The 14,367-nt window shown below is 49.2% G+C and overlaps 1 protein-coding gene across 2 annotated transcripts in view; it reads left to right on the forward strand.

Moving 5' to 3' along the window:
- Window positions 1-4,878: 4,878 nt before the first annotated feature.
- The window catches only part of SLC25A15 (solute carrier family 25 member 15), a 41,375-nt gene continuing 31,886 nt past the window's right edge, over window positions 4,879-14,367 (forward strand). The window contains exons 1-3 of one of the 2 annotated variants that reach the window (XM_060080251.1): window positions 4,879-4,940; window positions 8,205-8,329; window positions 12,280-12,538. In XM_060080251.1, coding sequence (XP_059936234.1) covers window positions 8,275-8,329; window positions 12,280-12,538 — 314 coding nt within the window. In that variant the 5' untranslated portion in view covers window positions 4,879-4,940; window positions 8,205-8,274. Of the gene's footprint in view, window positions 4,941-4,987; window positions 6,419-8,204; window positions 8,330-12,279; window positions 12,539-14,367 lie in introns of those variants that run through there. The other variant, XM_060080252.1, reaches the window with a different exon arrangement.

The following is a 14,367-nucleotide window of genomic DNA, read 5'->3' on the forward strand; positions in this document are numbered from 1 at the left end:
AGCTGCAGCATGGGTTCCACGGATGGCCAGCTCTGCAGTGGGTTTGCGGACTTGTTTCAAGTTCTTCAGGAAGTACCATCTCCCTACTCAGCGGTGGTGAGAGTCACCCAGCATCCTTTTAACCAGCTGCTTTTGTGCTCCATCAGCCAGAGTTAGCTTCTGTTGATTGCAGCTAAGAGCCCTGGGTGGTACGTCAACAGACTTTCATCCTCTTAAGAAAGGGCCACTTCTGTCTTTCAGAACCCACCTTGATACAGGGGTCTCCTAGGGGCCTCCCCTGAAACCCTCTTTTCCATCTTTTATTCATGTCCTTCTCCGAGATGCTACACTACCCATACCCCTCTTGCTGCATGCTCTCCCTGAATTATAATTATTTGTTTCTTCCTCCTCTGCTTAGACTGAGGTCTCTTTAAGGCTAGCCATTGTCTCTTTCATTCTGTATTTCCAGCACTCAGTTTGGGTTGACAAAGAGCCTAGCACATGATCCGTGCTAAATAAAAATTTGTTAGGAAAGTTTGATAGGAAGCAGTGATCTAATTTGTTTAGGAGGACCAGGGACCAGGAAAGGCATTTGAGGAGCCATGTCTAATATAGGTCTTGGTGAAAAGCAGGGATTTCAACAGGCAGAATTAGTTGGGATCATCCAGTCCATGTTGACATGTAATCTGCTTTCTACAATTTATATCCTGAGCATTCTTCCATATCCTAAATATATGGCAGAGGACCTTCTTGATTGCCTAATAGAACCCTGCTTTATTTTATTTTATTATTTTTAAGGTCTGCAGTGGTGATGTCTCTGGGAAGGTGGGTCTCTCCTTTTTCCCAAGAGGATAAACCAGAGGTTGACAAATCATGGCCTGGTAGCCAAATCTGGACTGCCACTTATTTTTGTATGGCCACGAACCATACAAAATGGTTTTTATTGCTTGTTTCTGTTTTTGATTTTTACAGTTTTAAATGGCTGAAAGAAGTTAAAAGAAGAATAATATTTTGTGACAGGTAAAAAGTATATGAAATTCAAATTTCGGTGTTCATAAAGTTTTATTAGAACACAACCACACTTATCTGTTGGCAGCATCTATGGCTGTTGCTTTACAACAGCAGAGTTGAATAGAGGCAAGAGATTGTATGCCCTGCAAAACCTAAAATATTTCCTAGCTGGTCCTTTTCAGAAGAAGTTTGCTGACCCCTGTTCTAAACCAATCATGTTAACTTCATTCTCTTCCCAATGTTTATGTTTGGGGGAGCATGAGACCCAGTTCTGGGCCAATGAAATATAAGGAGAAGTTTGACAGAGGGCTTCTAGGAAAATATTTTTCTCTGATAAAAAGTTAGTATAGGAGAATGCTTCCTGCCTTTGGATGTCGCATGTGAGAATGTGATCGGTAGAGCTGTGGCAGCCATTTTGTGGTCATGAGGAAAAGCGAAGAGAATCACAGAGAAGGGAACCCAGACACTTTTGAGCTACTAAATTAATCAACCCTGGAACTTCCTACTTCTAGATATATTTTTATATTCAAAATAAATATACTGACAGTTGGACATTCTCTTACTTGCAGCCAAATATGTACTAAAACATATGATATGAGAATATGATTTTTTAAATTATGGCATAATATTTCCTCTTATTGATAACCCATTAAAGTTTAACTATTTATGGGCACTTCTCCTAATTCTTTGTGTTATAAATTATCTTTTATTTTTAACATATATTTTACAAATTCAAACTTAAGGCTCATAAAACATGCACCTCTGCTGACTTTCTTTTTCTTATTTTTGCTTGTACCATTAAAAAGCTGACAAGGAAAAGACAAAAGAAATTGTCCCCCTTTAAAACATGGCCCTAACAACTCTTTCATGGGACACGAATTACCCCCTTATTCCACATTGAAAGACAGAAATCCAAACCCATGTTTATTTCAAATACAAACTCTACCTGATTCCAAAAAACCTTGAGGGAGTTTTCAATAAGTTACATCAGCAGCCAAGAATATTCAATGGGAGTTGAAATAGTGTAATCAAAGCATTTTTTTTCTTCTTTCTCATTAACTAAAAGTACCCTTGAATCAGAGATAATTTATATTTTTGAATTATTTGTGACTCCAATTAACACTTTGTTAAAACACAACTACATGGTATCAGGGCCCAAAGACTTCAAGTGGTGAAATGATTTCTCCTTTTAGTATCATTAACCAGCACATTGTGAAATTCTGTTGAAACAGCAAAAGGTCCCTTTTCCATGTAACCACTCTGTCTGTCCCCTCACCTCTGACCTGCGTCATACCTGCCCTCTCATCCCAGAGCCAGCCTCACTGATGTTCCTGGATTGTGCAATCCCAAGTTCAGCAAACAGATGCCTCAAGCAAAGAGGTCAGTGCATTGACTTATTTGCTCTTTTGAACCTGGATCTGAAATACCATTGGGTTGACTAACCTCTATGGAGAGCAGTGATGCATGACTCTAAAACTCTGTTCTCAAGAGGCCATTGGGTTGCTGGGGAATTACCCTTAGGACAAAGCTTGCATGGATACTTTCATGATTTAATGCCAACCAGCTGGTTTTCCAATCCATTCCCTGAGCTCCTGTGAGATGTTAAGCTTTTCTACATCTACATATTTCTCTATTCCTAAAGCAAAGATAGCAGATAGGGCCACTGCTGTGAGGGATTTTAAGCAGTTGAGGTTATTTTATAAAATATTATGGAGAGAGATCTATTCCAGGAGAAAGAACTTCTGGTTCCTGCAACCCTCTTGCTTTTAAGAGGAAGCCTTCTGGGAGGTATTAATGTACAGTGTAGCAGATAACAACATGAACTTGGCTGAGTCCCAGCTCTCCCCTTAGTAATTTATGTTTTCGAATTATCTGCCACTCCAATTAACACTTTGTTAAAACACACCCACATGGTATCAGGGCCCAAAAGCTTCAAGTGGTGAAATTATTTCTCCTTTTAGTATCATTAACCAGCACATTGGGCAAGTCACTTGACCTCTTTAAGCCTCAGTTTCTTCACCAGCATCATGGCCAGCCATGGGGGTACAGCAAGCAAGACAGCAGGCAGAGAAGAAAGTTTGTGCAAAAAGGCAACTTTGCAGATTAGGGGTTAAAGAGTTGCACGGAAGCTTCCTAATTGCTTCTTAGTTTACAGAACTGAGGCTGAGGGTTGTTTAGAGGAGGCGAGGGAGAGAAGAAATGTAAAAGGCTTGCAGAGAGTGATGAGAGTTTGGGACAGCCCTTGTGATGGTAGGAGAGGAAGGTGCTAAAACCAGAAAGGACAAAGTATCAGGCGGGAGCTGATGACTCAGGGAGGCCCAGATCTGGAGTAGCAGCGCCCTCCCCTGCCCCCATGCTGGATTGCCCCCAAGGCTCCCACCGCAGGGGGGTGCGGAGGAGGCCAAGATGCTGTTACGTGATGGCTGGGGTTTCAAAGGGTTAAATGACTCACTAAAGTTCACAGAGATTTTAACACAAGTGGCCTGGCTCCAAGTCCAGCTCTTTCTAATCTGTAATAGGAGATCTAAGCCTGTCCTAATTAGCTCCTTTGGGCCTCATCTTTCTGGTTTGCAAAAGCCACTGCGCCAGGTGATACTGAAAGTCCTAGTCCTATAGGACGTTATACCGCAGGTTCTGTCCTGATCTGCTTCCCACTTGTTATGTTACATGTCACTTTGGGCAAGTCACTCAAACGCCCTGGCTTGCTTCTGTAATTAAATTATGTGCCGGAAGCTTGAGTTCTAAAGCGCAGCTGAAGACGGTTTGGGCTGGGTTGAGGAGGGCCCTTGTTTATCAGTAGCTCTGAACCTTCACAGCACCTCCCCCTGTCCCCCCTCCCCCAACGTCTATTCAGCTCGGCACCCTTGTTTAAGGACTAACACAAGTCACCTCAAGTATTTGTCACTGGTCCTCACCCAAAATCACTTAAGTTACATTGGCCGTAGTCTAACACCACATCCAAACGGGGCAGAAAATTGTAAAAGAAAACGATAGCACGGTTTAAGGAAGAAAACGCGGTGTAGAAAAGGAAAATAAATCCATGAGGTTTGAACCAAAGCACTCCGAAGGCCGCGGCTGTTAACATCCAGCAGCTGTCAGTAATAGACCAAGACCCTTCCAGCTGTGCGCGTCTTTGCCTGGGGCACTAGAGAAAATTCCTTTACTCCCGGTGCACAACAGACTCCTCCAATTGTGCTTTCTAATAAAATTCCAGAGAGCCATAGAACTAGGCTATAATTCATTGGAAACTAAAAGGACATTTAGAGTTACAGTTTTCATTGGTGGGTGTGCCTTCCGAAATGTCATCGGTGGAGACGGATGTCCTCGCGGAGGGCGGAATGGGAAATGTTTGGGGGTTTGTTTTTACCAGCAATAAGCAAATTTATTTTTCATCACTACCTTTCCAGTACTTTCGCACTCAATTATAATTTAAAATTAAGGCCTTGAGCCCCGAGTTCCTGCAAAGCTAACCAGCCTGAAGACTTCAGTCCCTCGTCCTCACTCCGGACAACCCCCGCCCCCCCCCCACCCCGAGGTCGAACTAGAGACGAGCTCACCTAGGGCCTCCGGGAACCGAGCGGCAGGAAAACGACATGGAGGCCGCGGCTCCCAGCCCTCCCCCCGGCCCCGCCGGCCCCGCCAGCCCCTCCCGCTCCCGGCGCGCCCCCCGGCCCGAGCGCGCCGCCGCACCGCGCCGACTTCCGCTTCCCCGGCGGGCGGGCGGGAGGCGCCCCGGCCCCGGCCCGGGCCCCGGCCCCGCGCAGCCCGTCTCGGCCGCAGGGGGCGCTCCTGAGCCCGTGGGGCCGCCCACTGGCGGCAGTCCGGCGCGGGAGGCGGGGCGGAGGGCCGGCCTGTAGCCGACGTGGGTGTTAAGCGGCCGCCCCCGCCGCCGAGTCAGAGTCGAGAGCGGGCGGCGGAGCGCGAGTAGGACGTGGCCAGTCGGCGCGGCGGTGAGCGCAACCCAGCCGGGCGCTCGCGGGCTGCAGGGAACCGGCCGGGAGGAGGGGAGGGAGAAGGAGCGGGCGAGCGGGCCCGCCGGCCTCCGCGCCCGGGCGGCGTGACCCTCCCGGGAGGCGGGGTGAAGATCCGGGGTCCCGGGCCCGCCGCGCCACACAAGTGCCCGGGGACCCGCGGGCGCCGCCTTCCCGCGCTTTGCCCGGGATTCTCCGGAGACTCTCGGGCCCCGCCGCCTCCTGCGCGCAGTGGTCACGTCCCGGGAAAGGTTGCCCGCATTTGCCCGGTCGTCGTGTCACGCCAGCTCCGCGCCGGGCAGGGAGGGCGGAGGCGCTTATGAATGGGAGACCCTCGCAGGTTGTTGTGGCAGAGTCAGCGAACGTTTAGGGCCGGGAAGGCAACAAAGTTGGTAGTCGTCTCCCTAAGCTGCCCCTTGTGCGGATCAGGATCCCGAGCCTCGGAGCAGGAGCTCCCGAGCCAGCTGCTGAGCGGCGAGACTGGTTTGCATCCCAGCGCCCGTGGGCCCCACCAGCTCTGGGTGCTCGGATGGCGGGCGCCAGCTTCGGCCTTGGAGCTGGAATCTTCCCGGAGCAATTCGTGTTACCTAGTGGGGAATGCGGCCTCCTCGGATTCTCCCACACAAGTTAATTTCCCGAAGGAATGGAAAAGATACATGGTCGGCGCTGTTTCTTCTGGAGTCAGACTCCGGTGTAGTTTGAAGGAAGGGTAAAGGGACGCTGAAAGGATTCCGTTTTTCTCTTCCAGTTGGTACCGAAGGCTCACGAATCGGTTTAATTAACGCAAGTTGATCAGTCTGGCTGCCTCCACGCCCCATGCCTCCTTCAAGCCAAAGCTACGCGTAATTTGAAACAGATGCCCCTTCTGAGTTAATCTGTTAGGACTGTTAACTGTTCTAATAATTCTACAAGTAGTTATTTGTAGGAGTTGATGTGTTTGTTTGACTTGCCTAAGAGGGTTGAATTCGCATTAACGACACAGTACCATCTGCTGTGCCTCTTCTAAGAAAGAAATGTCCGCCCCCCAAGGGAATGAGCTGCATTGGATGTGCCCTGTCTGTGACTCCTTTCCCCGCTTGTCTCCATTTTCCTCTAAAATGCAGGGTTGGCTGTTTTTGTTTTTGTTTTTTTTTTTTGCGGTCGGACCCGCAGGCCCAGCAGCCATGGCTCACGGGCCCAGCCGCTCCGCGGCATGTGGGATTTTCCCGGACCAGGGCACGAACCCGCATCCCCTGCATCGGCAGGCGGACTCTCAACCACTGCGCCACCTGGGAAGCCCTGGTTGGGTGTTCTGTTTTCTCTTTTTGGCCAGGTGGGAATACTCTGCTTGATAGGAACAGACCCAAAAGGCAAGACTTGAGTTGAATCCTGTCTCTGCTACGGACTTGTTGTATGACCTTGGACAAGTCCTTGTCTTCCTCTGGACTCAGCTTTCCACTGGAAAAGGAAGAGATTGGGTTAGGATCCTGATATCCTTCTCTAGATATTAGATGGTCACTGTCTTATCAACCTTAGTAATTGGTACTGACTCTCCAGGCCTATCAGTAACATAAAGTCAGTGTTTTGTACATCTAATTGTATGTCTAATTTTAGTTGCTTTATTAAGTAGTGTTCTTTCGTTGTTGCTGATTTTAACATTTTTTGTAAAGATTCTTGGTGTCTAGTCATTGACAACATGCTTCAAGTGGTTAAAAAACTTCTTCGTGGCTAAAATTATTCTCCGCTGCTGCTGATTAGGAAGATGTTGGTATTCGTTGGTCATCCAGCCTGCCCACCCCCTCCTCTGAGAGGTGTCCTGACTGGGATCACACAGGTCTTCAGTGTGATGGATAAAAGGCATTCCTTGTTATTCAGGCGTAAGTCAGTGACATAGTTTGAAAATCATACAGAATTGGTTTCTGTATTGGTTATTTTAATATTCTGTGTGAATGAAGCACCTCTCCTTTTCTAGTCAATATTTATTAAGTCCATGCCTTGCCAATGGTTGATTTTTGTCTAAAGGTAGAGGAGTAGACTCTGGTTTTCCCAAACTTTTAGGCTCCAGCTCAAACCTGCTGAATCAACATTTCCAGGAGAGCAGCCTGGTTATTGGAATGTTTAACAAGTGTCCCAGGTGATTCTTATCAAGCCAGTTTGGGGCGCAATGGACCCAGGTGTTGCTTCTCAAAATATGGTTACTAGCCAGGCATTATCAACTTCACCTGGGAGCAAGGGAAGGCAGGCAGCATTTCTGGTCCCACTTGAAGCCACTCGCATCAGAATTGGCCTTTTAACAAGGTTCCCAGGTGATTCGTGTGCACATTTATGGTTGAGAGGCTCTGGGAGGCCTATGATGATAGTAATGATTGGTGCTGTGCTTTGTAGTTGTTCTAAGAACTCCTGGTGCGTGTTCACAGTTCATCATCGTATTTGTCCGATGTGGCTATTTGATTGCCCTCCTATTATAATGATAGTACTTTTATTTTTCACCTTGTATAGACGGGGACCTCCAGCTTTAGGGGCCCAAAGGGCCACCATACCAGTGGCAGAGCAGGCATTCAGACCCAGGCGTGTGTCACTTGGCAGAGCTCCTAACCCATTCCTTTCCAGAGCTACTGTGTTTTTTTTTTTTTTTTTTTTTTGCGGTACACGGGCCTCTCACTGTTGTGGCCTCTCCCGTTGCGGAGCACAGGCTCTGGATGCACAGGCTCAGCAGCCATGGCTCACGGGCCTAGCCGCTCCGCGGCATGTGGGATCTTCCCAGACCAGGGCACGAACCCGTGTCCCCTGCATCGGCAGGCAGACTCTCAACCACTGCGCCACCAGGGAAGCCCCAGAGCTACTGTTTTGTGACCTTCTCTTAGGGTCTCAGGCAGCTGTCTGAATTTGGAACAGAGCCCAGTGGATTGATGGTTTAACTTAGGCCTCTGAAAAACTGGTTTGATGGGGCTTGGGATGTCCGGTTGGCTTGCTTATTTGGCATTCGTTTCTTGAGGGTTTCAGAAAGGTTGGTTGAAGTGCCCTCACCTGTGGCTGTAGCAGTGATACGTGAGCAAGGTTCTTGACCTGTGTGCTATTTAAGGGGAGGTGGTGGGCAGGGAGAAGGGGAGGCTCATCACTAAACTGCTCTCACAACTCGAGCCCCCTCCTTTGGAGCAATGTAGAGCCAGTTTCCCGGTTCCCTGAAGTTCAAGTCCAGTAGCTAAGGCCTAGAGACGGGGGCTGCAGAGGCCTGACTGATGGTGAACTCTTGCCTCCTCCTAGGGATATGAGGTGCCCATCGTAAGCTTGTGAGAGTTGCCCTCCACGGAGCCCAGCAGAGGAGTGGGCAAACATGAAATCCAGTCCTGCCATCCAAGCTGCCATTGACCTCACGGCGGGGGCCGCAGGTAATCCCAGAGAAAACCTGTCCTTTGCTGCGCCAATACCTTCTGCAAGTGAGCTCTGGTGAAGACATTGCTTTTGTAGCTCCAGAAGCGACATGCTTTAACCCTGGAATGAATCCACTTAATAGAAGTGTAATACTGTGTTGCAAACACAGCAGAAGGTAGAGTAGTTCCCGCTGTATTAGAGCTATGAGTCAGGGTATGGTGTGGGAGTGTCCCCGGGTGACAGCTGGAACACATCACAGCTCAGAGCTGAAGCCACTCGTCCATTGCCATGTGGCTGGGATATGCAGGATTCCACCCCAAGCCTGGCAGTCTTCAGAGGCCTTAGAGTACAAAAATAACACTGTGCCATCCCTCCAGGGAAATCCCAGGCACTGCCCTTACTACTGCTGGGGGAGAGAAAGGATACCCTTAGAAATGTCTTTGGTAAATCAGGCTGACTTTTTTGTGGTTTTTTTTTTTGCGGTACGCGGGGCCTGTCACTGTTGTGGCCTCTCCCGTTGCGGAGCACGGGCTCCGGACACGCAAGCTCAGCGGCCATGGCTCACGGGCCCAGCCGCTCCGCGGCATGTGGGATCTTCCCGGACCGGGGCACGAACCCGTGTCCCCTGCATCGGCAGGCGGACTCTCAACCACTGTGCCACCAGGGAAGCCCGAGAATGGGTTTTGACTGTGTCTTAAAGCCCTGAAAGGAGGGGCCCCAGGATTGGCCGGGGAGTGGTGGGCGGGGCGAGTGCTGGGGCAGACTCCGGCCCCACTAGGCACCATCGAGTTCTGGGCAGCACCTGCCACCGCAGCCACTCTTTAGAAAGGTCACCTTTATTCAGCCTGAGGCAAGTGACAGACTTGGAAGGGCCTGGGTGGTTACTTGGTTCTCCAGATTCCTGGATGATTCTAGGGCTGGAGGAGCACTGGAATGCTCATACTTCGCGGATGAAGACCCTTGCTTGCTTACCCTTGCCTCCCTCACCAATTCTTATATTGGGTCACCACTCCTTGGAGTGGAGAGGCCAGGGGAGCGGGTTGCCCATTGTCCTTTCATCTGGTGGGACCTCCTGGGTCAACAGATCAAGAGCAGTCAGAGCTGCCTTCTCTCATCCTGTTGTCGTCTTTTTATTTATTTATTTATATATTTGGTTGCATTGGGTCTTAGTTGCGGCTCACGGGCTCCTTAGTTGTGGCATGCGAACTCTTAGTTGCACCGTGTATGTGGGATCTAGTTCCCGGACCAGGGATTGAACCTGGGCTCCCTGCGTTGGGAGCGTGGAGTCTTAATCACTGCGCCACCAGGGAAGTCCCCTGTCGTCGTCTTAATTGTAAAAAAGAAATCATGGGTTCAGGGAAGATCGAAGTATTTTGCCATGAACCAGAAATCGGCCAAAGTAGGCTCATGAGGAAGTCTGCAGACACTGATAGAAAGTTCAGGCGAGGGCGCTCCCAGGTCAGAGACGACAAGGAGCAGGGGAGCCAAGGGCTGCCTGGAATCCGCCCCACAGCCTCTTACGTGCTGAGTGCCTTTGGGTCAGCCCCTCACCCTGCCGTGGAATCAAGCCCCCCAGGCCCTGTGCACCATCCCCGACCCCTTCACCACTCCCCGCTCCCCCAGTGCCATACTGCAGAGGATGCTGACTTTGGCAACAGTGGACCCACTTGCCTGCCGTTGGCATCCTCTTACCCTCCCGGGAATGCCTGGGCTGTTTGTGTCTCTGCAATAGAAGGGCATTTTCCCCCATGAGGGATGCTCAGCTTTTGGAATTTTATATCCTTCAGTCTTCTATCAAAGATAGACTGTAGGATCTGTTGTGATAGACTTAAAATGCATCTAGGTTGTCAAAATTATGAACCCACTTTAAAAATTCTGACATTCACCTCTTCTTTTGGAATGATTTTGTTTCGTTTTGCGGTACGCGGGCCTCTCACTGTTGTAGCCTCTCCTGTTGCAGAGCACAGGCTCCAGACGCGCAGGCCCAGCAGCCATGGCTCACGGGTCCAGCTGCTCCGCGGCATGTGGGATCTTCCCGGACTGGGGCACAAACCCGCGTCCCCTGCCTCGGCAGGCGGACTCTCAACCACTGCGCCACCAGGGAAGCCCCGGAATGATTATTATTATTATTATTATTATTATTATTTTTTTTTTTTGCGGTATGCGGGCCTCTCACTGCTGTGGTCTCTCCCGTTGTGGAGCACAGGCTCCGGACGCACAGGCTCAGCGGCCATGGCACACGGGCCCAGCCGCTCCGCGGCATGTGGGATCCTCCTGGACTGGGGCACGAACCCGTGTCCCCTGCATCGGCAGGCGGACCCTCAACCACTGCGCCACCAGGGAAGCCCGGAATGATTATTTTTTTTTTTTTTTTTTTTTTTTTTTTTTTGCGGTATGCGGGCCTCTCACTGTTGTGGCCTCCCCCGTTGCGGAGCACAGGCTCCGGACGCGCAGGCTCCGGACGCGCAGGCTCAGCGGCCATGGCTCACGGGCCCAGCCGCTCCGCGGCATATGGGATCCTCCCAGACCGGGGCACGAACCCGTATCCCCTGCATCGGCAGGCGGACTCTCAACCACTTGCGCCACCAGGGAGGCCCCGGAATGATTATTTTTGACATAAGCAAGATCTTATTTCATTCTAGCCCCTCAGTACCTGGGAGAGAACAACTCTTAATTATGGTAACATCTTATTAACTCATATCCCACTAATTCAGCACTGGGGACAGTGTGGCAAAACAAAGCAGAAATATGTCATTGCTGTCCTCGAAGAAAGGGACAGTGGTGAAAGGATCATGGAGATCACACTTGTGCTTGCTTAAGAGATCAGTTTTCAGACTCTTTGGAAACGTCCATCTACCAATAATTAATTGGGAGTTATTCTTAACAGCCCTCCCTCCATCTCTACTTTCCACAACTTCATTGGAGTAACTGTGTTATGTCTAAGTTATGAAACTGCATTTCTGAAATATTTTATGTAAGCCTTCTCTTCAATTTTGCTGAGGTTTTAATAACCTCATCCAATGGCTGTGTTTCCTGACACAAGCAGGGGACGTCCCAGGCCCAAGGGGAGGTGGAAGCATTCACCAGTGACAGACAGTTCCCCAAATGCTGACCCAGTTCAGGGTCTGGAGATATTACAGGGTTTAATAGTTCATTCTTTTCCTTACATTCAGAATTTTTATCGAAGTAATTGAATGCAATTCAATACTTTTATTGTATAAAAGCATATAAATATATGATGTATGCTAAGCAGAGGTAAGTTTCAATCCATTTCCTGTCTGAATATAAATCATTAATTGGTAGAGTCCAAATAAGAGGTTTTCCCATAGGGTCAAACATTTATCTCTTCAGGGACTGATTAGACCCTTTGTTTTCTTTATCTGTGGCCTGTTCCTCTGTTAGTTCCCTGATAGTCATTAGGACCACTGGGCATCAAGCAAAAGAGTGATTAACACCAGACTCTTCCCTTCCCCTTCCTTTTATGAGGACGCACACACAAACACAGTTAACCACTGTAAATGAGCCACTTGTTGTGTAGCAGCCAATACGTTAGAGCCTTATCTTAATCCTCACGCTAACCCGATAGGGAATCGAGGCTCAGAGGTCACATCACTTAGCCAGGATTTCACAGCAGAGTCAGGCTTTGAGCCCAGGTCCCTCTGACCGATGCTCCTGGACGCACGTCACACCTTCACATCCGGTGGCTTTGACTGTCAAACCCACGTCCTCTCCTGTACCGAGTGTGAGCTCCTTCAGGGCTGGAGCGGGGTGCTAGACACATGAAGGACCCCTAGAAGTTTTATTGGACTGAGCTAGAAGGTTTGGGGGGGAGGAGGTCAAAATGAAGTGACCCAGAGGTAAGCCCTGCGATGGGCTGCCTGTCCCTCCTCTCCGTGGGTCCTCGAGGCCGCACTCTACCACGTGGCTGTAGACTGGTGCTGGACAAGGACTCTTGTCCTGGTTGCAGGGGGCACAGCATGTGTACTCACCGGACAGCCCTTCGACACCATGAAAGTGAAGATGCAGACGTTCCCCGACCTGTACAGGGGCCTCACTGACTGCTGCCTGAAGACCTACTCCCAGGTGGGCTTCCGGGGCTTCTACAAGGGGACCAGCCCAGCGCTGATTGCCAACATCGCCGAGAACTCCGTCCTCTTCATGTGCTACGGATTCTGCCAGCAGGTGGTACGGAAAGTGGTTGGATTGGAAAAGCAGGCAAAGCTGAGGTGAGTTGAGGTCACTGAGACCTCTTTGTTTGAGAAACAACACTTGTGTAGTCAGGATTTTTATGAGACCTTACGGAGAAGAACATTTCCTTTTTTACAATAACTACTTTCTTTGATTAAGAAGTCATATATTGCCATCATAGAAAACTGGGAAGACGCACATGTGTTATGCAAAAGGAAGGTTGCCCATCATCCACCGCGTAGAAACAACCACCCTCACGTTCCTTCCATTCTTCAGGAAGATGCTTTGCTTTCTTTTTTTAAAAATTATTTTTCTTTTTCGTATTATTATTTTTCTTTTTTTCATTGGAGTATAGTTGATTTACAATGTTGTGTTAGTTTCAGGTGTACAGCAAAGTGAATCAGTTAGACATATATATATATATATCTCCATTCTTTTTTTTTTTTTTTTTTTGCGGTATGCGGGCCTCTCACTGTTGCGGCCTCCCCCGTTGCGGAGCACAGGCTCCGGACGCGCAGGCTCCGGACGCGCAGGCTCAGCGGCCATGGCTCACGGGCCCAGCCGCCCCGCGGCATATGGGATCCTCCCAGACCGGGGCACGAACCCGTATCCCCTGCATCGGCAGGCGGACTCCCAACCACTTGCGCCACCAGGGAGGCCCATATATCTCCATTCTTTTTCGGTTTATTTTCCCATAGAGGTTATTACAGAATATTGAGTGGAGTTCCCTGTGCTATACGGTAGGTCCTTGTTGGTTATCTGTTTTATTTATAGTAGTGTGTTTATGTTCATCCCGCTCTCCTAATGTATCCCCTCCCCCCATGTTTCCTCTTTGGTAACCCGAAATGTGATTTTGAGATCTGTGAGTCTGCTCCTGTTCTGTAAGTAAGTTCACTTGTGCCATTGTTCAACAGTAAATTCCAACTATCAGTGATACCATATGATACTTGGGGAAGATGCTGGTCAAATGCTGCTGTTGCTGCTACTTCACTGGGCAGAAGTGCAGACCTTAAACCATAGATGCAACTTGTGACCCAAGTTTTGGGTTCCCCGTCATCAGCAGAATGCAGAGTATTGGAAGAGCCAAATAGGTTTGAGGAAGACCTTGGAATTTTAGGAAGGGTCAGAGCATCTGAGAAGATGCAGGTGAACCTACTGTTTCATTGGTTGAGTCTGCCCCAAACATCAGACTTGGGTGTGTATTTGGTCATCCCTTGGGTATTTGTTATACCGAGACTAAAAGGAATTCGGAAACCACTGGGATGTTTAGCCTTTGCTCCTTTGAACATTGATTTATTTTATAAGTTTTCACTCTTTTAAAAAAAATTATTGACTTATTTTTGGCTGCATTGGGTCTTTGCTGCACGCGGGCTTTCTCTAGTTGTGGCGAGCGGGGGCTACTCTTCGTTGTGGTGCGCAGGCTTCTCATTGTGGTGGCTTCTCTTGTTGCGGAGCACGGGCTCTAGGCGTGTGGGCTTCAGGAGTTGTAGCACATGGGCTCAGTAGTTGTGGCCCGCGGGCTTAGTTGCTCCGTGGCATGTGGGATCTTCCCCGACCAGGGCTCAAACCCGTGTCCCCTGCATTGGCGTGTGGATGCTTAACCACTGTGCCATCAGGGAAGTCCCCATTGATTTACTTTAAATCATTTAAAATGATTGTTATCAGCTTTGTAGTTGCAGAGGGCAGTCTTGCCTGTTGTTTTGGTGGGAATTCAAGACCCTATTGCAAATACAGGTCCCACATGGCTAAAGTAGGTTCCTTTTGTACAGAAGTCTTTGGGGGTGCCTGGAGATGTGCCTGTTTATAGCAGGAACCCCATCTTGATAGATGGAACTTGTTTTTTAAAGGCTTGGGACTGGATGAAATC

This window comes from Mesoplodon densirostris, chromosome 17, assembly GCF_025265405.1.
Source record: "Mesoplodon densirostris isolate mMesDen1 chromosome 17, mMesDen1 primary haplotype, whole genome shotgun sequence".
Classification (NCBI taxonomy): domain Eukaryota; kingdom Metazoa; phylum Chordata; class Mammalia; order Artiodactyla; family Ziphiidae; genus Mesoplodon; species Mesoplodon densirostris.